Raw genomic sequence first — 24,837 nt, forward strand, 5'->3', positions numbered from 1 at the left:
CATAGTTAAATCCCCAGTCCCTCTGTGACTGTTTTATATTGTTTAATTTTTGTCTTACACTCCTGGCTAGTAGGCTTCTTTGCTACATACTTCGGATAACCTCCAATTTACTGCACAGGTGGACAGAGCAGTGTCTCCATCAATGCCAGTTTCACTGTCAAGGATATCTGGCATTTCCAATAATTTTTTTTTTTTGGTACCGGGGATTGAACTCAGGTCCTTCCACTTGCAAGGCAGGCGGTGGAACCACTGAGCTAAATCCTCAGCCCTCCAATGATTGTGACAGACTCACGCAGGTTCATGGTTCTGTGATATCTCATCAGTAGCAGTTTAGTTTCACTGGTCTCATGCAGTGAGCTGCAGAAACTCCTTCATTAATGAGCAAAACTGCACACTCAAAACACAGCTCCCAGCAACATCAACTGTGTGATCAGTGTAACCTTGAAGAATCCATGGAAGCTGCTAAGATGCCAGGAAAGGATGGAAAAATAGATGAGGAAAAGGTGAGGAAAAATAGGAATAGATGCTTTATTGATTTGCTAAAGACCATGTCTGGGTTGCATCTGATTTGCACTCATGATTATTGATGAGCACTTTCTATATCATTTTTGTATCATAAAATACCCTGGATTTTCTGAATAATTTTCATCCTTGCCTTTTCTGACATGTGAGAGACCAATACTGCCTGTACCTAGCTGATATGATTTGTTGGTGGATGCTGAATTTTACTTTAAAGGTTATTGGACACCAAGTGTTAAGAAAAACAAATTATTTTCATTGAACTATTTTGATAATATGGCTAATATATGAATATTCCTCATTTAATGACCTATCTGCTTAACGACTGTTTGGACTTACCACCTGCCACCCAGACTTGTGGCTCATCTTTTTTTTGGTTTGAGACAGGGTCTCACTTTGTAGCATAAGCTGGCCTTGAACTCACTACCTATATGTAGTCCAGGCTGACCGTGAACTCCCAGCAACCTTCCTGCCTCATCCTCCCAAGTGCTGGGATCACAGGTATGTGCCACAACATTCGCTTAAAGACAGGGTTTTGAGGGCCAGGGATTTAGCTCAGTGGTGCTGCACCTGCCTCACAAGCACAAGGTCCTGAGTTTGATCCCTGGTACTGCCAAAAAAAAAAAAAAAAAAAAAAAGACAGTTTTGCTTTGTATCCAGCTAGCCTTGGGACTATGTACCAGGCTAGCCTCAACTCTAGACCTTCCTGCATGCATGTGCCACCACACCCAGCTGTTTTTGTTTTTTATGGTGCTAATGATTAAACCCAGGGTCTTCATACAGGGCTACATCCCTAGCCCTTTTTAAATTATGAGACAGGATCTTGCTAACTTGCCCAGGCTGGGCTCAGGCTTGCAGCTCTCCTAAATCCAGTTTAAGGGACTATATTTTAAGAGATTTATTCCTATGCTCATATCACTGAAGTTCTTTAAAAAAATCAACTTAGACTTCAAAGTTTTTATCTGATATAATCCCTTTAAAAACTGGCAAAGGTGAGGGGCTGGGGATTTAGCTCAGTGGTTTTGCCACCTGCTGCGCAAGGCTCAAGGATCCAAGTTCAAACCCTGGTACCAAAAAATAAAAATAAAAATTGGCAAAGGCGGGCTGGGGATTTAGCTCAGTGGTTCTGCCACCTGCCACACAAGCACAAGGTCCCGAGTTGGATCCCCAGTACCAAAAAAAACAAAAAAGAGTAAAACTTGGCAAAGGCTGAGTATCGTGACACACACCTGTAACCCTAGCACTCTGGGAGGCTAAAGTAGGAAGATCACAAGTTCGAGTCCACCTTGGGCAACTTAGTGAGACCTTGTCTCAAAATAAAAAATGAAGCCGGGGATTTAGCTCAGTGGTTCTGCCACCTGCCTAGCAAGCAGAAAGACCCGAGAGTTTGATCCCCAGTACCAAAAACAAACAAACAAAAAATACAATTTAAAAAATGAAAAATGAAGAAAAGACTAGGGGTATAGCTCAGTGTACTACCCAGTCCTGTCAAAAAAATAAGCTGACAAAGGAATGCTATCACTCCTATTGGCATAATCCTCTACAGGAGGTGGGAAAATTCTCAAAGGATAACAGCAGACACTTTGATTACAAGGTAACATTTAACAGAATTGTTTTCAAAATTCTAGAGCTACAAAAATACCCCATGAGCCGGGGCATGGTGTGCACACCTGCAATCCTAGCACTCTGGGAAGCTGAGGCAGAAAGATCCAAGTTCGAAAGCAGCCTGAGGAACTTAAGTGAAACCCTGTCTCAAAAAAACAGGGCTAGAGATGCAGCTCAGTGTGAAGGGCCCTGGGTTCAATCTCCCATACCACAACACATATACACACCCACACCCACACCCCCACACCCCATGTATTTGAAACATATTAAGGTGACTGTTTTTTTTTCTTTTTCTTTTTTCCCTACCCCCCCCACCCGCCAACCCCGTACCAGGAACCAAACCCAGGACCTTGCACTTGTAAGGCAGGTGCAGCACCACTGAGCTAAATCCCCGGTCCTAAGGTGACAGTATTTTGAAGGTTGCTGAAAAGTTTGGGAAAACGAAAAACGGGAACGGAAAATGTAGGCTAGTAAAGTGGAGCTTATGGTAGAATTAGAACACCCAACTAACATTAGCTTTCTGTTTATGAAACCAATGGATGATAGCCAAAACTTGTGTGTGGGGGGGTTTACAAGCACATTACTCTTTAGTCCCACTAACCCACTGTAGAAAAATGTGGGTTTGAATCTAACTCTTGCTACTATACTAAATGTACAGTTGGGAGAACCACCTGATTTTTCAATTCTGACTTCCTTTTTTGTCAAATGTGTATCATTATGGCGTCAACCTTACAGCTATGATGGAGATTAAATGAGCATGAAAAGAACCAGAATGTTGCGCTGGGGATTTAGCTCAGCAGTTTCACCGCGTGCTGTGCAAGCACAAGGACCCAAGTTTGATCCCCAGTACCAAAAACAAAACAAAACAAAAAAAAACAGAATGTGGGATTCAGATCTGGTTTAGAAATACTGTGCCACACATGGTGGTGCACATCTGTAATCCCAGTGCTCGGGGGGCCGAGGATCACCCTGAATTTGAGGTCAACCCAGGCTACATAGTGAGTTCAAAACCAGCCTGAATTACAGTGTGAGACCTTGTCTCAAAAAACCAAAAAGAGGGCCGGGGATTTAGTTCAGTGGGGCCATCACCTGCCTCTCAAGTGCAAGGTCCTGAGTTCAATCCACTGTACAAAAAACAAAACCAAATACTGTAAAACTATTATTTTCTTTTTCTTGGTACTGGGAATCAAACTCAGGATCTTGCACTTGCCAGGCATGCGCGGCGGCCCTGAGCTACATCCCCAGCCCAAACAATTATTTTCATATTAGGAATTTTTTGATTTGGCATTCAGGTGGCAAGAAAGTGAAACACTAAACGTACATTTAACTCTAACACCTAAGATTTCAATACTCTACCGATTCCATGGGGGAGCATTACTGGTTAGTTAAAACAGTGATAATATATATATATATTTTTTTTTTGGTACCAGGGATTGAACTTGGGTCCTTGCACTTGCCTAGCAGGCAGTGAAACCACTGAGCTAAATCCCTAGCCCAACAGTGATAATATTTAACCCCTCTTCAAAAAGCCCACCAGGAAAGAAAAAAACAAAAAAAAAAGCCCACCCGATTCAAGAAGCCCCTTCTTTCTACAATGTTCCAACAGTGCCCTCTATTGACAAAGCCTAACACTGTGCTTAATGCAAAGGTCTAAGAGTCCAGCTCATTACCACATAGGAAGTATTAGAAGAATGAATTTGGAGCAGAATTAACTGATAAGTGGAAGATATGTATCATTTATTTGGGTTTTGATTTTTTTTCTTTTCGGTACTGGGAATAGTACTCAGGACCTTGCACTTTCCAGGCAGGCATGGTGCCACTGAGCTACATCCCCAGTCTTTGATTTTTTTTTTCTATTTTGTACTACAGTACTAGGGACTGAACCCAAGGCCTACACATTGAGCTACATCCCCAGATGACCTTTTATTATTTATGTTGAGACAGGGTCTTGCTAAATTACTAACTTGCCCAGACTATGCTAAAACTTGGGATCCTCCTGCCTCACCTCCCCAGAGTGCTGGGATGAGGGCCTGTGCCACCATGTCTTGCTTCATCTGTTCCTTTTTATCGCTGCATAATGCTCCATTGTATGGATATTCTACATGTTGACACATTCTTCTATTAATATATATGAGTAGCCTCCACATTTTGGGTATTATAAAACAAAATGCCAAGCATATTTGCAAAAAACAAAAACAAGGGCTGGGGATTTAGCTCAGTGGCACTGTGCCTGCCTCACAAGCTCAAGGTCCTGAGTTCGATCCCAGTACCAAAACCAAAAAAAACCAACATTATCTTCTTTCTGTGTAGTCCTAAATGTCAAACACTTTTCCTTGTAATTTCCGCAGGCTTGCAAGGTATTTAACATTATCCCCATTCTACAAAGCCACAATGCTAGAACTTAGTATGTTGCTATAAAGTCGTAATATTTTTTTCCACACCATCTCCTGATCTTGACATTCACTGTATGTTGTCAGCAAACCTAAATGCCTACTATACACAAAGTATTTGGAATACAAAGAATGAGACAGGGACTTTGCTAAGGAGAATTCAACATAGAGGGCTAATAATCAGGTCTACATACTAAGAGACAACATTATAGTAAAACTTCTGACTTCTGGTGTGCCTGAGGTAAGCTTCTCAGAAGTCACTTCTGCTGGATCTTCAAATATAAATAAAGAATTTAGAGGTAGGGGGGAGGTGAGATGGCATACTTTGCATAAAAGAAAGAACTCACAAAGACCAAAAGAAAATGACTGAGAAGGAATAACTAAAATTGTTTCATACATTATAGCAGTATTTTCTATATTAACATATTACAGTAATGAGGTTTGCAATATTATTTGTTCTATATTTGCCTACATTTAATGGTTTAAGTAATCCCATAGTACATATTATTCCAGGTTTTTGTGTTTCTGTAGTACTAGAGACTGAACCAAAGGATCCTCACACCAAGCTATATCCACAGCTCTTTTTAAATTTTTTTATTTTGAGACAGTTTTCACAAAATCACTAAGTTCCCAAGGCTAGGCTTGAATTTGCATTCCTGCCTCAGCCCCTCAGCGTGCTGGGTTCTAGAGCCTGCACCACAATGTCCAGCTTATTTTTGCAGTAATAAAGCAGTAGTATGGCTCTTCCTGTTCTCCATCATGGCACAGGATCAAGGTGAAAAGGAGAACCCCACGCAGGGACTTCACATCCACAACTGTCTTGACATTTGTGCTGGGGAAAGTGGAGACAGACTGACCAGGGTAGTCAAGGTGCTGGAGCAGCTCAAAGGCCAGACTCCTGTATTTTCTAAAGCTAGATATGTTGTGAGACCCTCTGGCATCAGGAGAAATGAAGATTGCTGTCTACTGCACAGGTCTGTGGGGCCACGGCAGAAGAAATCCTGGAGAAAGGTCTAAAGGTGTGAGAGTATGAATTAGGGAAAAATAACTTCTCAGATACTGGAAATTTTGGTTTTGGGACCCAGGATCATATCGATCTGGGCATCAAATATGACCCAAGCATTGCTATCTATGGCCTGGACTTCTACGTGGTGCTGGATAGGCCAGGTTTCAGCATCGCAGACAAGAAACGCAGGAAAAGCTACATTAGGGCCAAACACAGAATCAGCAAAGAGTAGTCATGCGCTGGTTCCAGCAGAAGTATGATGCGATCATCCTTCCTGGCAAATAAATTCCCGTTTCTGTCCAAAAGGCCAATAAAATGTTTTCAGTGGGGAAAGAAAAAAAAAAAGCAGTAGTATGCTTCAAGGAATTTGTACATCAAGTGATAGTCTGGCTTGGCTGGACAGGACTGTAATCCTAGTGTTGAGAGGGCTGTTATGGCTTGTGTCTGGATGTCCCCCCAAAGCCTCTTGCGATTACAGATGGGGCTTTTCGGAGGTCACTGTAACTAGGCTGTGTAATGTTGGAAATGATTCATGGTGCAATGCTAGGATAAAGTAAAAGAGACAAAGAGGGACGCCACCTTCTGCGTGCCTGTTCTGCAATGCCCCTCTGCCATTCCACCCTGCCCTGGAGCCAGCCAACTACAAACTAAAACCTCTACAAACTGTAAACTAAATAAACTGTTCCTCCCTTAACTTGTGGGTGTTGGGTTATTTTGTCTCAGCAATGAGAAAAGTAACTAAGACAAAATTTGATACTGGGAGTGGGGCTGTTGCTATGACTGTACCTGATCTTGTGGTTTAGGAACCTTTGGAACTGGCTTGTGGGAAGAGTTTGGAATGGTTTGGAGATGCTGACTGAACAAGCAGCCCCGGCATGGCTTAAGCCGTACTTGATGGGAGACTCTAGTCAGAGCTTAGAAGACCAGAATGCTGATAGAACCACTGCTGGTAAAGACCAGGTTCAGGAAATTTCTGTTGGGAAGGAATGCATTGGCTGTTGGACTCCACACAATGTGTGCTATGCCTTGGCAGAAAGTTTATCTTCATTTTGCTCATGTCCAGAGACTGCCTGAGACTAAGATTAAGCCACGTGGTGGACTAGTCTTGCAGAAGAAATTTAAAGGCAGTCTAATGTTGAGGCAGTGGCATGGCTACTGTTGGGGGCTTTTAGCCAGATTTATGTTGAGAATTAAGAGCAAAGAGCCCAGCAGAATGTTTTAAAACAAAAATTGAGTTTGGCCAGAAAGAAAGCTCCAATAAAGTTGCTGCCTGCAAAGATGTAACTGAGGAGAAATTGGTTGCTGAAACGACTAGCAAAACAAACCCAAGTAGTGCCAGGGATTAAGCTCAGTGGTTTCAATGCGTGCTGCACAAGCACAAGGACCCAAGTTCAATCCCTGGTACCAAAAAAAAAAAAAAATCAAAACAAACCCAAGTATTACAGAAGACAACAGGAAAAATGGCCTGAGGACATCACAAGAACCAGCAGGACTTCAACCTTTGCAGCCTCAAAATTGCAAAGGTGAAAGACTTTGCTTTGAGAAGAGAGCCCCAGAGCATCATGCTCCAGAATGGTGGCAGCCTAGGGAAGTTGTTCCTCAGGATTTGGTTCACAGGCACCTTACAGCCAAGAGAGAAGGAACCTGGCTACTTACTGCTCCAGCTGGCAACAGATCTTGGGATTATCCAGTGGTGCTGGTTTTAGGTGCATGCAGAATGCAAAAGATGTAGGTTCAGGAAGGCTTCCACCCAGATTTCAGAAGAAGACCTGGGAGGCCAGGCAGCTGACCCCAAGAAGGCCATGTGGGAAGCTGTGAGTGTGAAGCTGAAGGTGCAATGGAGACCCCAGAAGTTTGGAGAAGCCAGGAACATAGATCATCTAAGAAAAACTACAAGGAGGGAGCAAAGTTGCACCAAGAGAGAAGTCTCAGGAGCTAAAACCACTAGCAGTGCCACAGGGTGAAGCCACCCAATCCCTTTGGAGTTCATGTCTAAACACAGATTAATGCCTGGGATGCTGGACATGGAACTACAGAAATTAAGGTTTGCCCTGCCGGATTTTGGACTTGCTTTGGTCCCTTTCATCTGTATCAACTTATTTGTACCTTTTCAAATGGTAGTATTTTATCTTTTTATTTTTTTTATTTTTTTGGTACCAGGGATCGAACTCGGGACCTTCTGCTTGCGAGGCAGGCTGAGCTAAATCCCCGACTCGGTAGTATTTCATCTTGTGCCATTGTATGCTGGAACTTTCTTTCCATTTGTATAGGGGCTTGCAGCTAAGAATTTGCCTTAAATCTAAGGAGACTTCTGACTTGGACTTTTCAGCAATGCTGAAACTGACAGGACTTCAGCAACTATTAGAGATGGACTAAATGTCTTTTGCATAAAGGGATTTACATGAGTCTTTGGGGGGGGAGCCCAGGGGTGGAATGTTATGGCTTATGTCTGGAGTGATCATAGGTGGGACTTTTTGGAGGTGGCTGGATCTAGGCTATGTAGTGTTGGGATCAAGGATGTGATGCTGGGATTGATTCATGGTGCAATGCTAGGATAAGATATGAGAGACAGAAAGAGGGTGGCTGCTTATTGCTTGCTCCTTTCTGCCTGCCTGCTCTACGATGCCACTCTGCCAGGTCACCCCGCCCTAGAGCCAACCAACAAACTGAAACCTCTACAAACTGCGAAAATAAACCTTTCCTCCCTTAACTTGTGGGTGTTGGGTACTTTCTCTCAGCAACGAAAAAAGTAACTAAAACGAAGGCCTAGGCAAGAAGATCACCAGTTCAAGGCCAGTGTGGAGTATACAGAGTTCAAGGTCATTCTGGAATAGAACAAGACCCTGTCTCAAAAAGGGGAAGGAGGCCGGGGATTTAGCTCAGTGGTGCTGCCGCCTGCCTCGCAAGTGCAAGGTCCCAAGTTCTCGACCCCCACAAAAGGGGATGGGTGGGAATGTAGCTCAGTGCTAGGGGACTTGCCTGGCATACACATGGCCCTGGGTTCAAAATCCCCAGTACTGAAAATGAGGAGAAAAAAAAAAAGGTAACGAAAGTTTATTGTATATGTATTAATCTATTCCTTATAAACTTGAGTCCTTTGATTCTTTCTTTTGAGGGGGAGGGAGGGGATAGGGTTTTGCTATGTAGCCCAGGCTGGCCTTGAACTTGTAGTAATCCTCCTCCTCCTCAGTCTCCTGGGAATTACAAGTGTGTGCCACCAACCCCAGAGTTCTTTGATTCTTAAGCCTAAAAAGTCAGATTGTTTTAATATAAACATAAGCAAAGTATACCCTTCCAGTTTTTAGAAAAATTAGTAACATGTCCATTCTGGGATAATTAATAATGTTGGTGGTACCCTAGCTGCTGGAAATCTCAATTACACAGAAGGCTGAGGCAGGAGAATCAAAATTCCAGACCAGCCAGGTGTGGTGGTACTTGCCTACTATCCTAGCACTCTGGGAGGCTGAGGCAGAAGCATGGTAAGTTTTAACCCAGTCCAGGCAATTTGGCAGGACTGTCTCAAAACAAAATAAAGGAATGGGGTTGCAGTTCAGTGTTAAGGCCAGGGGTTCAATCCCAAGTACCACAAAGATACACAGAAAGATTAAAAAAATACAGTAACAGATTAATGTGGCACTTGATGAAGATCACTATTATGTTGGGTTTTTTTTGGTATTGGGGATTGAAGATCACTATTATGTAAAGAAAATTTGTGTGTAGGGGAAGCTGGGGACTGAACCTAGGACCGCACATACGCTTAGTCAAGATCTCTGCCATGCAACTATATTCCCTGTGCTTTTAATTTTCTAATTTTGAGAATGGATCTCCCCAAATTGCCCATGCTGACCTCAAGCTTGCTATCCTCTAGCCTCAGTCTCCCAAGCGGTTAGAATTACAGGCTTTGCACCATATATAAAATAATGAAATAGGGCCGGGGATTTAGCTCAGTGGTTTCGCCGGCCGCCTGCTGCGAATGAGCAAGGACCCGAGTTTGATCCCCGGTACCAAAAAAAAAAAAAAAAAAAAAAAAAAAGAAGAAATAATAAAAAACTATATACATATATATATTTTTTCTTTTTCTGAGACAGGGTCTTGCTATGTAGTTCAGGCTGGCCTCAAACACAACAATCCTCCTGCCTCAGCCTCCACCTTTAGCTGTAAAATGTATTTTTAATTGTTACTTTCTAAAAATGAAAATTTAAGATGCTACAGCATGTTTCTTTCATTTATTCAAAGTACTGACTGACCCAGAGCTATATTCCCAGCCCTTTTCTGAAACACTCTCCCCTCAAACTGTCCAGGCTGGGCCTGAACCTGTGATCTTCCTATCTCAGCCACCCAGAGTACTGGGATTAAAGGCATGGACCACCACACCCAGCAGATGTTTCATCTCAATATTGTTTTAAATAGTTTCTCTAGTTTTTTACTGTAATATTATATTTTGGTAATATATTTTAATTCATTTGTGGTATATCATTTTTTTCCCCCCAGAGACAGGGTCTCGCTACCCTTCCCAGGATGGCGTCAAACTCCTGGGCTCAAGGGATCCTCCTGCCTCAGCCTCCCAAGCAGCTAGGACCACCAGTATAAGCACCTAGCAGAGAGCTACCAATTTTAATATGAGGGCATTATTTCAGGAATACTATATGTGCATCAATACTAGTTTGAAAGGGGTTCTAGAAACTGTATGTAGTGGCACAAGCTTATAACCCCACTACTCAGAGACTGAGGCAAGAGGACTGACATTTCAAGGTTAGCCTGGGAAATTTAGTGAGACCCAATTTCAAAATTAAAAAGTAAGAAGGGCTAGGCAGAGCCCTTGCCTAGCAAGGCCGTGAGTTCAATCCTAAGGGGGGGGGGGGTGCCTATAATCCTAGCACTTGGGAGGCTGAGGCAGGAGGGCCACCTCAAGTTCAAGGCCAGCCTGGGCTACATAGTGAGTTCAAGAGCAGCCTGAATTACATAGTGAGGCTCTGTTTCAAAAGCGTGTGCGTGTGCGTGTGTGTGTGTGTGTGTGTGTGTGTATGTACACAACAGGGAAAGTGTTAGTGCTGAAGATGAAGTTCAATGGTAGAGTGCTTTCCTAGTACATAGGAGGCCCTAGGTTTGATCCACAACAGCACAAAAAAAGAAAGACAAGGAGGGGCAGGGGATGTAGCTCAGTGGCCCAATGCCTACTAAAGGAAGCTGGGTGTGGTGGCGCATGCCTGTAATCCCAGCAAATGGGAGGCTGAGGCAAGACAATCTCCAAGAATTCAGGGCCTTCCTGGGCTACATAGTGAGTTCAAGGCCAGTTCAAGGAACTACACAGTGAGACTGTCTCAAAAAATAGCCAGGGATTTAGCTCAGTGGTTCCACCACCTGCCCTGCAAGTGCAATGGTTAAACAAACAAACCAAAAACCCAAAAAGGTAAGGGAAATGAGTACAGACCATCTTTGTTAAGTATATAAAAGTTAAAAATTGAGGTATCTATTGAATTTGGCAATTAAGTAATAATTAATGACCTCACTAAACAGTTCTAGGACTGTTCTTTCCAAGCTTGTTTGTTTTTGGTTTTTGAGATAGGGTCTCATGCCCAGCTCTGAAAGCTCTGGTACTGCAGATATGACAGTACACACCTGTAATCCCAGCACTCAGGAAGCTGAAGCAGGAGTATTGCCACAAGTTCAAGGCCAGCCTGAATTACATGGTGAGACCCTGTCTCAAAAAGCAAAAAAAAAAAATTTCTGGCACCAATGTTAGGACTGTAGCTCAATGGTAGAACACTTGCCTAGCATGAATAAAGGTCTGGGTTCCACTCCTAGTGCCTCAAAAATAAAGAGATAAAATTCCGGCACCAAAATGTCAGAGATAGGAGGGATAAAGAACTTCCAGACGCTCTAGTAGAAGAGCATAAGTTAAAATTTCTTTTGCTGAGGCACAGCCCAGTGGTAGAGCACTTGCCTAGTATGAGTAATTCCTCAGGTTCATCCCCAGCACACTCCCCCTCCCAATTTTGCTGTTTTCTCAGGATGGGGGGAAATTTTAGATAAATTTAGACACTGGAGGGCCAGGGATTTAGCTCAGTGGTTCTGCCACCTGCCTTGCAAGTGCAAGGTCCCGAGTTCAATCCCCAGTTCAAAAAAAAAAAAAAAAAAATGTAGGTGCTGGGAAAATTAGAGAAGTTATTGGAAATATAAAAGCGGAGAGAATTTTTAGAGAGCAAGAACCTAGATCAATAGGATGGAAAGCAACAGTTTGACAGTAAGAAAAGTGAAGTTTCTCCACACAAGAGGGGACAAGATGACTAAGACAGGCAAATCTGAAGACGCACTGGCTCTATGGTCAATATTGCCTTCATCTGAATTCTGGCTCTTCCTACCATAACCATATAATGTTCAGCAAGTTTACGTCTCTATACCTCCATTTTCTCATCTAACCTGGGAAAACAGAATTCTCATAGAACTACTGAAAAGATTCAAGAAAAAATTATTATTATTTCAACACTGGGATTGAACCCAAGGAGTATGCTCACTAAATTGCTCAGAATGGCCTTGAACTTGCTATTGTCCTACCTCAGCCTCCCAAGCAGCTAGGATTATAGGCATTCAACACCATGCCCAGCTAGATTCTATAATATTGGGGGGGGGGGGTGCTGGGGATTGAACCCAGGGCTTTCATACTGAGCTACAGCACCAGGTACCACCATCACCTTTTGAGAGACGGGGTCTCTCTAAATTGCTAAATTTCCCAGACTAGCTGGAACTTGCCATCCTTCTGAAAGCCTACCTAAATACTGGGATTGCAGGTGTGTGGCACCAAACCTGGCAGGACAGAAATTCTTAATCTTTTGTAGAGATTTAAAAAATCATCTGGGGCCTGGGATTTAGCTCAATGGCACCGCACCTGCCTTGCAAGCGCAAGATCCTGAGTTCGATGCCCGGTACAAAAAAAAAAAAAAAAATCATCTGACTGATGAAAAGACATATGCAGGATCCAACACCCAAATTTACATAGTTAGGGTCATGGATACTCCTTTGAAAGCAACACAGTATCTTTAAGGTTCTAGAACATAATTTAAATACCCAATTATTCTAACAAAAGAAAAAAATTCATTCTTTGTTAATACCTAATAGCTACATAAGGGTAGCACATGGCCTTCTAGAATAGACACTGGATACAGTCAAGAAATCCAGGTTCTTGATCCAGCCCTAGTCTTACCTAGCAATCCAAATGGTCTTTTTCAGACTGCAGTTCTATGATGCGTTATGCTAACATTACAATCTTATAACCTGAAATCTCACTTAACTCTGTAGACATAAGAAATGGTACTTTACTTCTCTATGTTATAGTTTAACATAACTTTGAAGGTTAGCTGGGAACCTAAGCATCAAGACTATTTCTACAAATAACCAAGTGTGTGCCTGCATTTCAAAGATCAGGGCTGCAGAGCTTCCTGGCAGCATCAGGCATGAGTCAGGAATTCCTATCCCAGGAACTGCCTAGGATATTTTAGCTGCCATCTCTCCTTGGACTATAATATCTAGAAATGGACCTTGTCAAAACCTCCTCCTACTCAGTTACCAATATAAGTAATACACACTGGGACTTTAAAGAAAATCCTAGATAAGTTATCCTTGATGACACTATTTAAATTACTTTAAACCCAGGACCTTGCACATGCTAGGCAAGTAGAGCCAAAGTTTCTCAAGTTAATGAACTTCTGTAAAGCAAAGAATCCTTTTCTTTTTTTTTTTTGGTGGTCATGGGGATTGAAGGTCCACGCATCCTAAATACTGGCTCTACCACTGAGCTCTACCCTTATTTTGATTTTAGTTTTTTTGAGACAGGGTCTCCAACCTGGCTTTGAACTTGCTATCTTCCTGCCTCAGCCTCAGGATCACAGGATGTGCCACTAGATCCAGCTATTTTACTTTTTAAGAGATGGGTCTCAGTGTGCTCCCCAAACTGCCCCTGAATTCCAGAGCTCAAGCAATTCTCCTGGCTCAGCCTCCCAAGTACCAGAAGCAAGTGCCACTGTGCCTGGCTAAGTATCTTTTTCTAATGGAAAAGAAAAGAGTAATTCTCACTTAGATCCCATGGCACAAAACTGTAATTCGAGGATCTCAAGATTGAGGCCAGGCCAGGCAATTTAGCAAAATCCTGTCTCAAAAAAATAAAAAAGGCTGGAATGCAGCCTAGTGGCAGAATGGCTAACATGCACAAGGCCATGGGTTTAATACTATGTATTGCCCTCCACAATCTTCACAGACTGTCTATGGCAAGAAGCTTATCAAGCCATGGTGGTGCATGACTGTAATCCCAGCACTCAGGGAGGAAAACAGGAGCATCTCAAGTTCTGGCCCAGCCTAGGCAATTTATCAAGACCCTGTTTCAAAATAGTAATAATAATAATAATAATAATAATAATAATAATAATAATAATAAAAATCCAGGCCAGGGATTTAGCTCAGTGGTTCCACTGCCTGCCTTGAAAGCTCAAGGTCCCAAGTTCGATCCCCAGTACCAAAAAAATAAATAAATAAAAATAAAAAGGGCTGCAGATGTAACTCAGTGCAAAGGTTATGGATCCAATCTGAATGACCACCAAAGGGGGAAAAAATTACCAACAAGATGCCCTATTACCCTGCATGGTTTAGTGTGTATTTCCTATGGTACAAAGACAGAAAATGCTAGTTGTGTTAGCACATATCTGTAATCCCAGCACTGGGGAGGCTGAGGCAAGAATGCCATGAGTTCAAGGCCAGCCTGGGCTACACTGTGTGTTCAAGGCTAGCCTGAACTACATAGCAAGTTCCTGTCTCAAAAAGGGGGGGGGGGTGCAGCTCAGTTTGAAGGTCTTGGGTTCAACGTCCACTATCACCAGATAAATAAATGTATAAGGTAAGTATTAAGTAAAAAAAGGTCTGGAGTTACAGCTCAGTACAAAGGCCCTGGGTTCAATTCCCAGCACTGTGAAAAATTTAAAAAAAGGAAAGAGCTTATTTTAAACTGATCATAGTGACACATTCCTATAATCCCCACTTGACAACCTGAGACAGGACTGACTATGAGGCCAACCTAAATGACATATTATACATATCAAGACCCTGCCTCAAAAGTCTGTTTTCCAAGAACTAATTTAAATAGCCATCTTCAGCCAATCACTTATTAAAGTACTCAGTATACCATATAACTATTTGCTAATTATTTCCATCATTTTGATAGGAATTCACTCAATCCTTATCTCTTATTTTGTGTGTGTGTGGCAGTATCAGGGATTGAATCTAGAGTCTTGTCCATGCCAGGCAAGTACAACACTACTGAAATATATACCCCAAGCCTCTCCTCTGATAATAATAATGCAATATATGACACCACCTCCATAATACATGATTTCCCCCACACCCACCCTGAAGTGCTACAGAGCAAACCCAAAGCACTCTACCAGTGAACTACAGCACCAGCCCCTGGCCAAGACTTTTTTGGTTGTGTGTTTTTTTGAGATAAGGTCTTGCTATGGAGCCCAGGCTGGCCACGAACTCAGCAATCCTCCTGTCTCAGTCTCCCAAGTGCTGAGATTACAGGAATGTGCCACCACCCCCAGTATGATCCCTTCTCTTTAAATATATACACACACAAGCACACACACTTCAGCAACTCAATTAGAATTTTATTTATTCTTTTTGTTTGTCTGTCTGAGACGGGTCTCGCTTTATAGTGCAGACTAAACTTGAACTCACTATGTAGCCCAAGCTGGCCTTCAACTCACAGTGATCCTCCTGCCTCAGCCTCCTGAGTGCTGGAGACCACAGGCATGTGCCACCACGCCCAGCTTCAATTAAAATTTTAATAAAAAAATACTTAATCTTGTCCATCTACAGAAAACAATGCTTTTAAACTTTTATAAATAATGGAAAACTTGGTCTAAATGATTTAATCAATTTATATTTCCAATTAATGAATTCCAATCTTTCATTACTTTTTTTTTGGTACCAGGGATTGAACTCAGGACCTTGCACTTTCGAGGCAGGTGGCAGCAACACTGAGCTAAATCCCAGCCCTCTTTCATTACTTTTAATTCACATATTAAACTGACACCTACCAAAAAGTATGTTGTTGGTTTATTCAAAAATTTGAATGGGTTGCCCAAAATCTGGACTCATTGCTTCTGGAAAAAAAAAAAAAAAAGGAGGATCTGACAACTCTGGCCCCAGATAATCTGGCCATGGCAACATTTGGTCAGGAGTTGGCTAGCAGTTGCCCTCATTGATAGCACATGCATTTTCTAGCTCTAGCTCCCTATATATTCCTTTGCTCATTTTGGTTACTACCAGCCTGGCCTTTATCACCAGCAGTTTGAGTCTTTTTTTTTTTTCCCTGGTTCGGGGGATCGAACTCGGGTCCTTGCATTTGCACAGCAGGCATCAAAACCACTGAGCTAAATCCCCGGCCCTCTTTTTTGGTTGAGATAGGGTGTTGCTATGTAGTCCAGACTAGCTTTGAACGTGAAATTCTCCTGCCTCAGCCTCCAGATGCTGGGATTACAGTGCGTGCCACCATGTCCAGGTAAAACATTTATTTAACTGAAAACTTTGTCTCACAAGAAACCTTAAAAAAAAGCTAGCAATGACAAGCATGGTGGTACATGACTGTAATCCCAGCTATTCAGGAAGCCAAGGCAGAAAGATGGCAAGTTCAAGGTCCCTGGGCCACTTAGCGAGATCCTGACTCAATATTAAAAAATAATGGTTAGGGCCGGAGATTTACCTCAGTGGTTCTGTAGCCTGCCTCACAAATGCAAGGTCCTGAGTTCAATTTCCCGTAACAAACAAACAAACACACAATAATGGTTCGGCATGTAGTGTAGGCTCGGGCAGAGAGCTTGACTACCACACGTGCAGCTCTAGATTCAATGCACAGTACCAAAAGAAAAGGGAAGGATGCCAGGCATGGTAGCGCACACCTGTAATCCCAGCACTCAGAGGCTGAGCCAAGAGGATTTATCACTGCAAATTCGAGGCAAACCTGGGCTACATAGTGAGTTCAAGCCAGCCTCAACTACATAGAGAGACCCTGTCTCAACAACCAAAAAAAGGGGGAGGGGGGTGAAGCTAGCCATAAAAATCTTTACCACAGAAACAGAATAGATCAAGTAATGATCCTGGAATTACTTTGTTTTAAAGTTATGTATAACAAATAAATATTAACTGTAACTAGCAGGACATCATTAAAATGTCTACATGTTTTTGTTTTGTTTTTTGGGGTTTTTGGTTTTTTGAGACAGGGCCCCACTATATAATCCAGCTGGCTCCGAATTCACTATGTAATCCAGGCTAGCCTCAAACTTGAGGCAATCTCCCTGCCTCAGCCTTCGGGGTAGTGAGATTACAAGTATGCATTATCAAGCCTGGCACTTCTACTGTTTTTTTAAAAAGTAATAATTCTAACTCTGATGAATCTTTCTCTATTCTTGGGAAGAGAGAAATCAATCCCATATATCAATGTTGTGGTGCTGACAAAAGAGCCTCCTGTATCTGTGTAACAAAAGGAAAAACGGGAAGTCAAAAAGGTCTCTTATCAGTCAGAGACCACACAGTTGACAGAACACATGAAGCCCTCTTCACTCAGAGCCCACTGAGTCTTATTTTAGACACAATTTTAATAAGCTCCGTGATCTGGTTTCTTAGCCCACAACAGATGAGACGCAGCCAACTGGAAAAGGGCTGGGGGTGGTGCTTCTGCAGGCAGGCACTCAAAGCATCAAAATCAAAGCTGAAGACCTATAAAGTCAGCAGAAAAACCTCAAAACATATCAGGCTAGAGCCATGTGGTGTAGATACAAAAAAACCCCAGAGGATCCCAATCCCTGACAGAACTATAATATATGTTCATAATGACTTTCTTTGGTATACTCTGCTTAAAGCAAAGGTCCAGAGACCTTAAAATGAATTTCAAAATAAAGTCCATCAAAAGCTTTTTCCAAAAAAGACATGGCATTTAAAAGACTGCCAAATTCAAGCACAAATAGGATCCCTCTGTCAAAGAAACAAGATACTGAATTCTTAAAAATGCCATGTCAAATGTGGTTTTTCTTAGAAAATATTTATTAGAACACAGATGCTGCAGCAGTTCATAACATCTAAAGTTGAAAGGGTATTTAAATTAGGAAGGTTCAAGACCAAGAGCAATTATATAAGCCAAGTAAGTAAGTTTTCAGGGAGTCCATCATACACATTTTATTAAGACTGAGATAAGACAGTGCAGTCCTATCTGTATCTAGTAAGCTTGCCATTCAACCTAAAATGGGTGTCAGCAAAAAGTTTGAAAAAAATTATCTACATTTGGTTATCACAATCTTTTTGACTGGTGTACTAAAAATAATTTTAATTTTTCTAAGCCTGGCAGTCTCAAAGAAGTCAAGTCATACTTTGAGGAAAGCCCAAGTTTTCATACACCAGGGTAAAGGGCAGTAACAGTGAGTTTTAGGAAGCTATTATTTCTAAACTCAATTTTCTTATTAAAAATTTTATAACACTGGAGATTTAGCTCAGTGGTTCTGCCGCCTGCCTCGCAAGCACAAGGTCCCAAGTTTGATCCCCAGGACCAAAAAAAAAAAATTTCTTTTAAGGACCACACACAGTAGTACATGCCTGTTATTCCAGCTGTTCCAGAGGCTGAGGCGGGAGGATAACAAGTTTTGCAAATCTGAGGCCAGCCTAGGCAATATGGCAAGACTGTCTCAAACTGGGCATGGTGGTCCACACCTGTAATGCTAGCACTAGGGAAGCTAAGGTAGGAAGATCATCCTGAGTTTGTGGCCAGCCTGAACAAGGAACTGAGACCTTGTCTCCAAAAAACCCAAAACAAACAAAAAAAGACTGTCTCAAAACAAAAGGCCTGGGGTAGAATGGCAGAATAAAGCCCTGGATGCCAGGCATGGTGGTGCTCCCCTGTAGTCCCAGAACTCAGGAGCCTGAGGCAGGAGGACTGATATGAGCTCGATGTCAACCTGGGCTACATAGTTAGTTCAAAGACAGCCTGAACTACACAGTGAGACTCTGTCTCCAAAAAAACAAAACAACAAAAGAAGTGTAAATCCCTGGGCTCATCCTCAGTTTAAAAAAAAAAAAAAGTATAAGTATATAGTCTGTATTTCAGAGAAAATCTACTCTAGAAAATGCATAAGTAAGTCACAAGGAAACACATTACCAGGGGTATTATTAGAAGACTGAAATGTGTGTTTTGGGTCAAAGTGCTGCTTCTACTTCTCTCTCTAAAGAAGTCTCTGTAACACACATGGCAATCAATGCAGAGAGTAAAAGCTTCAATTCCTTTTTTTTTTTGGTCCCAAGGATCAAACTCAGGACTTTGCGCTTGCCAGGCAGGAGCAGTGCCACTGAACTAAATAAATCCCCAGCCCCAAAGCTTCAATTCTTGATCTGAAAGCCACCACATACTATACTCACTTGCTCCTTTCCAGGTTTTAAGAGCACAGTATTCTACAGGTATCAACCAGGTGGCATCTCAAATTGGTAACTTTCTAATGGGACCTAGTAGGGTCTACCTAGCAACTTCTGAAAGCCTTAAAAATATATTTTACTGGATGATTACCCCTCAGTGTGCTCCTGCTCCCTCAATATTCTGTTAGGAGATCTTTGCTTAAGGTACTTCTTTTAACAAATAACATGCTTCATTTTTGTACAGGACTTACTGTCGTGTTTTTTCATTTGTAAGAAACTGAAAAATTAGCTGGGAGTGGGACATACATTTGTAATCCCAGCACTCAGCAGCCTGAAACTCCATAGCAAAACCTTAGCTCAAAAAAAAAGAGGGCTGGGGGTTTAGCTCAGTGGCACCACGCCTGCCTCATAAGCACAAGGTCCTGAGTTCGATCCCGGTACCAAAAAAAAAAAAAAAAAAAAAAGAATTATTGGCATAGCACTGCACACCTGTAATTCCAGCACTCTGGGAGGCAGAGGCAGGAGGATTCCAAGTTCCAGCTCAGTCTGAGCAACTTAGCCACTTAATGAGACCCTGTTTCAAAATTTTAATATACAAAAAGGGCTGGCACTATAATATAACTCAGTGGGTAGGTCCTGGGTTCAATTTCCAGTACTGTTAAAAAATAAAACGAGGGCCGGGGATTTAGCTCAGAAGTTTCGCTGCCTGCTGCGCAAGCGCAAGGACCAGAGTTCCATCCCCGGTACCAAAATAAATAAATAAATAAATAAAACGAAATCAAAACAGCCTAAAGAAGTTGATAAGGAGCTAAACTAAATTTACAGTGGTGGGATTAATTCCACAATAAAGATTTTTGATCACAAATGAAATAAGGACCAATTGCTGGCTGAAATGTTTAAATTGTCAAAAAATCTGCATTTTGACTTAAAAGGCAAAGTGAAAATTGGTTCTCTTCCTCTTGCATGTCCATCACATCTTTCATGATGGATAATCCAAGGACTTATGTCTCATTAAGAAGAAAGGGGTTTAATATAGTCAATCTCAGTAGCCAAGTGAAATAACAAACAAAAATCACCAGTGATGGCTCCCACTTCCAAAAAAAAACCTGACAGTAAGTTAACTAAGATCACAAAATTAAAAGAGGGGACCCTACATTTTAAGTCACAGCCATTCCCTTTATGTATTATTTGTATCTGCAGATATATTACCTGTTTTCTGTAGCTATATTATCTATAAATAACCTTTCATTTTAAACAACAAAGAAAATTTTTCTAGCGAAAACAGAGCAGAACCCCTAGGCTTCCCTGAACATAGTACCTAACTTCACAGTTAAGACCATTTTATCAAGAAACCGTGAAAGGAACCTTTGTGTAATTTTTCCAGTGGTTTTCAATGTTCAGTTTCTGAACTGACTGGCTTCCACCCTTGCCAATTCAACAGCTTTTCTATTAGATCCAATACTGCAGAACTGAAGTGCTTGTTTCTGACTACATATGGCAATCTCCAGGAATAAAACGCTTCTCTACTTCCCTCCTCCCTCGTATAAGTCACATTTTTCCCCCTCTAAACTTTCTACTGTGTCACTTTGCGGACAAATAAGATGGACATAAGTGTGCAGCTAATCGAGCGCTAAAAGAACTCAAGAAATAGTTGTAGATCGGGCATAACGGCGTCTCTCATCTACCGAACGAAACAGGAGCCCGGGCAGTTCTGCGAAGAACGAGCCAGGGCTCGTGGGGGGCGGGGGAGGCCCAGAGATGGGGCGAGGAGCCCTTTTGACCTCTGTCGCCAGGGCTGCCCAGGGACTCCCCGGTCCACCAACCCCCCCACGGCCTGGGCGCGGACAATGGCCCTCGAGCACAGCAGTCTGGGCTGGAGAGAGACCCCCGGACTCCGGAGCACGCGGGCCCAGAAAGGCAGCTGGGAGGAACGCGGGGCGGGCGAGAGCACCTCCGACCTGAGCGCGGGCGGCGCGCCGGGCCTCTGCGGGCGCCATCACTGGGAGTGGGGTGCGAAGGCCGCCCCGCAGGCACCCGAGGACGCGAGCCCGGCGGAGACGGCTCTGGGAAGTGCACCCGCGGTCTTTCCCCGCAGCGACTCGGGCCGCTTACCTTGTGGATTCTCTTCAGAGCCATGGTGGGAGGCGGGTGGCGGCGGCCCCCCGGGGCGGGGACGGGGGCGGGGGAGGGACGGGGAAGGGACTGGGGGCCTGAGACCGCCTCGGCGGTCGCGGGTCGGATGGGAAGTTCGAGAGCGCGGGTCCGGCGGAACGGGCTGAGGGCCAGGGCCCACAGGGCTTCCGGGCCTGCCGCAGCGCTCACCGCATCACCCGGCGGCGGCCCCTTTATGTGCTGCCGCCCCAGCCGCCGCCGCCGCCGCCGTCGCTGCCTCTTCCTCCTGGGCTCGGCACCGCCTCCTTAGCCGCTGCGGATCCCTCCGCCGGGGATCCAGAGCCCGCGCCTCGGCTCAGCTGGGCAGGCGCCTCTCGATTTGGCAGCGACGGAGCTGCTTGCCTTCCTGCCGGCTGCAGGTGGACGAAGGAACGCGCGGGCAGGCGGCGCCGCTGGGGTGGGGCCGCGAGAATACGGGGTGGGCCCAGGCCGAGGGACAGGTCGGAAGGCGCAGGGATTGGCGGGCCAGGAATGGAGGGCCGGGCCGCGCCGACGGCGGAGGGATACGGTCCGCCCCTGTGGGTACCGACGTAGGGTCTCTGCGGCCGCCGCGGCCGCCGAGGGGATGACGTCGCGAGGCTCTGGGAGGAGGTCTCGCGAGATCTGGGGCACTGATGGGTTCTGTACGTTCCAGCGCTGCGACCCCGTATTCCTCTGCCTTTGGTACTCCGCGCGCGTGTGATCGAGGATCAATAAACGTTGAAAGATACATGTTTTCCACAACGGTTGGCCGTCCGGGTTGCAGTTCTCGGAAGAAGTCGCTTAAACCTACTGCAACGTTCCCGCAGAAGGAAGGGACTTGTCCAAGGTCACACAGCTTTTTCGTGACAACTAGGATTTTTCTGAAGCCTCAGGTCTTAGTAGATCCGTTTCCCGAAGCTGTACACTAGCAGCCTGGACACCCACTGGGAATGAGGTGCTTGGAGCTTGAGTCCCTGAGACGGGCCCTGGCGACAAAGGCCCTAGCTAGAGGTGGTTTGAATATTACTCTCCATTCCCAGCCACTTCAGCTTTAGGAAAGCTGTCCAGTCCGGGATGTGGCTCATGCCTGTACTCTGGGAGGCAAGCAGGCGGCAGAACCACTGAGCTAAATCCCCGGCCCACTTTAAACTTTTTTTAGAAGTGGCTTGGGCTCCAGTGATCCTCCTACCTCAGCCTCCTGAGTAGTTGGGATTACAAACACCTTGAGCCTAGCTGGTAATCTACTTTTAAAATGAACAGTGTGGGCCTGGGGATTTAGCTCAGCAGCACAGCGCCTGCCTGGAAGCTCAAGATCCTGAGTTCAAACCCTGATACCAAAAAAATAATAGTAATAATAAAATAAAATAGTTTGTTGTGCCTTTTGTTGTGCCAATAAACATTTCTTTTTTTTTTCTTTTGGTACCGGGGATCGAACTTGGGTCCTTGCACTTGCGAGGCAGGCAGCAGTCTACCTTATTTTAATGGCTACGTATTCTAGCACACCATATGTAGCCCATATCCCAGCTACTGTATTTGGGAGGCTGAGACAGGAGGATCACTTGAGCCCTGGAGTTCAGGACCAGCCTGGGCAACATAGCAAGACCCTGTCTCAAAACAACAATAACAAAAAAATCATATTTATTTAACTGGTCACATTTTGGCAAACAGTTCAATAGTTTCCAATTAAAAAAAAATAGTTTCCAATTTAATGGTGTGGTGAATATCCTTCAGGTTATTTCTTTATTTATTTTGTGTGGTATCAGGGATCGAACTCAGGACCTTGCATTTGCAAGGCAGTTGCGGTGCCACTGTGCTAAATCCCCAGCACTCTTGTAGGTAATTTTTTTATTTTTGGACTTTTTGAGACAAGGTCTTGCTACAGGCTGGCCATGAACTTGCTGTGTAGCTGAGGCTGGTTTTGAACTCAAGACAATCTTTCCACCTCAGTTCTAGACTGCTGGGATTGCAGGCATGCCCACTAAGCCCAGCTCCTTGATTTATTAGTCATCAGGAAAATCCAAATTAAAAACACAATGAGATGCCATTTCACATTCACTAGAGTGACTAAAATAAAATAAAATAACAGTAAGTGATGACAGAGAGGCACAGAAATTGAAAAATCTCTTACATGCACCTGGGAGTGTAAATGATACAACCGGTTTGAAGACCTGTTTGGTAATTTCTTATCAAATGAAACGTGCAGGCTGGACATGGTGTCACACCCTTGTAATCCCAGCAACTCTGGGAGGCTGAGGAAGCAGAATTGCAAGTTTGAGCTCAGTCTGGGCAATTTAGTGAAACCTTGTCTCAAAATAAAAAATAAAAGAGGGGTGGGGATGTATCCTAATGTGAAAGCCCTGGCTTCAATCTCCAGTGTAATAAACAAACATGCATCTATGATATGACCCAGCAATTTTAGGTACTAAGTCAAGAAAAATGAAGCCAGGTGTGGTCACACTTGCCTGTAATCTCAGTACTCTGGGAGGCTGAGTCAGAAAGATTGAAAATTAGCCCAGCCTGGGAAATTTAGTGATTTAGTGACACCTTGGCTCAAATTTTTTTAAATGCTGAGGATGTAGCTCAGTGGGAAGGCCCTGGGTTCAATCACCAGTCCCAAAAGAAAAAAAAAAGAAAGAAAAATGCACCAAAACATTTATATACAAGTGTTTACAGCAGCCTTAATAGTCCTAAACTGGAGACAGCCTAAATGTCTATCAATAGGAGAAAGGAATAACACCTCATGATAAATTCATAAAGTGGGCTGGGGGAGAGCTCAGTGGTAGAACACTTACCTACCCAGGTATGAGGCCCTGGGTTTGATCTGCAGCACTGAAAAAGAAAAGACTAAACTGTATACTCCCTGGCATGCATTAATCTCAAAACAATTACATTAAAAGAAAAAGGCAACAATTAAAAGAACTAGGCATGGTGGCACACCCCTATAATCCCAACACTGGGAAGTTGAGGCAGGAGGATCATACATTTAAATCTAGCCTAGGCAATTTAGTGATTTACTGAAACTCTGTCTCAAAATGAAAAAATAAAGGGCTGGGGGATATAGCTCAGTGTGAAGGCTCTAAGATCAATACCCAGTACAGAAAAAACAAAATGAAACAAAAGACATAAAAGTATATGGACTGAGGGCCAGGGATTTAGCTCAGTGGTTTCACCTCCTGCTGTGCAAGCGTAAGGACCCGAGTTGGATCCCCGGTACCAAAAAAAAAAAAAAAGTATATGGACTGCATGATTCCATCTACATGAAGGCTCAAACAGAAAAAACTACTGATTTATCAAGAAAGAAATTGAGGCAATTTTCAGGATAATGTAAATGTTCTATATATGGTAATGGGTAGAGGTTACAACAGGCCTATACAATTGTCAAAGTTCATGAAACTGAACTTTAAAGGCCTATGGATTTTGTTGTTTGTAAATTATTCATATGGAAACAATAACCCTGGGTGAAATGGTGCATGCCTTATAATCCCAGCTACTTGGGAGGCTAAAGCAAGAGAATCACAAATTTTAGGCCACGATGGGCAATTTAGCAAAGTGCTTTCTCAAGATAAAATATAAAGGAGGGGCCAGGGATTTAGCTCAGTGGTTCTGCAGCCTTCCTTGAAAGCGCAAAGTCCTGAGTTTGATCCCCTGTACCAAAAACATAAAATAAAATAAATATAATAAAGGGGCCAGGGATTTAGCTCAGTGGTGCCGCCACCTGCCTCATAAGCGCAAGGTCCTGAG

At 43.5% G+C, this 24,837-nt stretch overlaps 1 protein-coding gene and 1 pseudogene across 1 annotated transcript in view; one reads left to right on the forward strand and one right to left on the reverse strand.

Annotated features, from left to right (window-relative positions):
- The window catches only part of Ube2d2 (ubiquitin conjugating enzyme E2 D2), a 71,675-nt gene extending 50,121 nt beyond the window's left edge, over nucleotides 1–21,554 (reverse strand). The window contains exon 1 of the mRNA XM_004841843.4: nucleotides 21,076–21,554. Coding sequence (XP_004841900.1) covers nucleotides 21,076–21,099 — 24 coding nt within the window. The 5' untranslated portion in view covers nucleotides 21,100–21,554. The remainder of the gene's footprint in view (nucleotides 1–21,075) is intronic.
- LOC101723782 (large ribosomal subunit protein uL5 pseudogene) lies at nucleotides 5,274–5,865 on the forward strand (annotated as a pseudogene).
- Nucleotides 21,555–24,837: the final 3,283 nt, after the last annotated feature.

The sequence above is a fragment of the Heterocephalus glaber genome, unplaced genomic scaffold (genome assembly GCF_053883595.1).
Source record: "Heterocephalus glaber isolate CG9 unplaced genomic scaffold, H.glaber_assembly_v1.0 deba00001465, whole genome shotgun sequence".
Taxonomy (NCBI): domain Eukaryota; kingdom Metazoa; phylum Chordata; class Mammalia; order Rodentia; family Bathyergidae; genus Heterocephalus; species Heterocephalus glaber.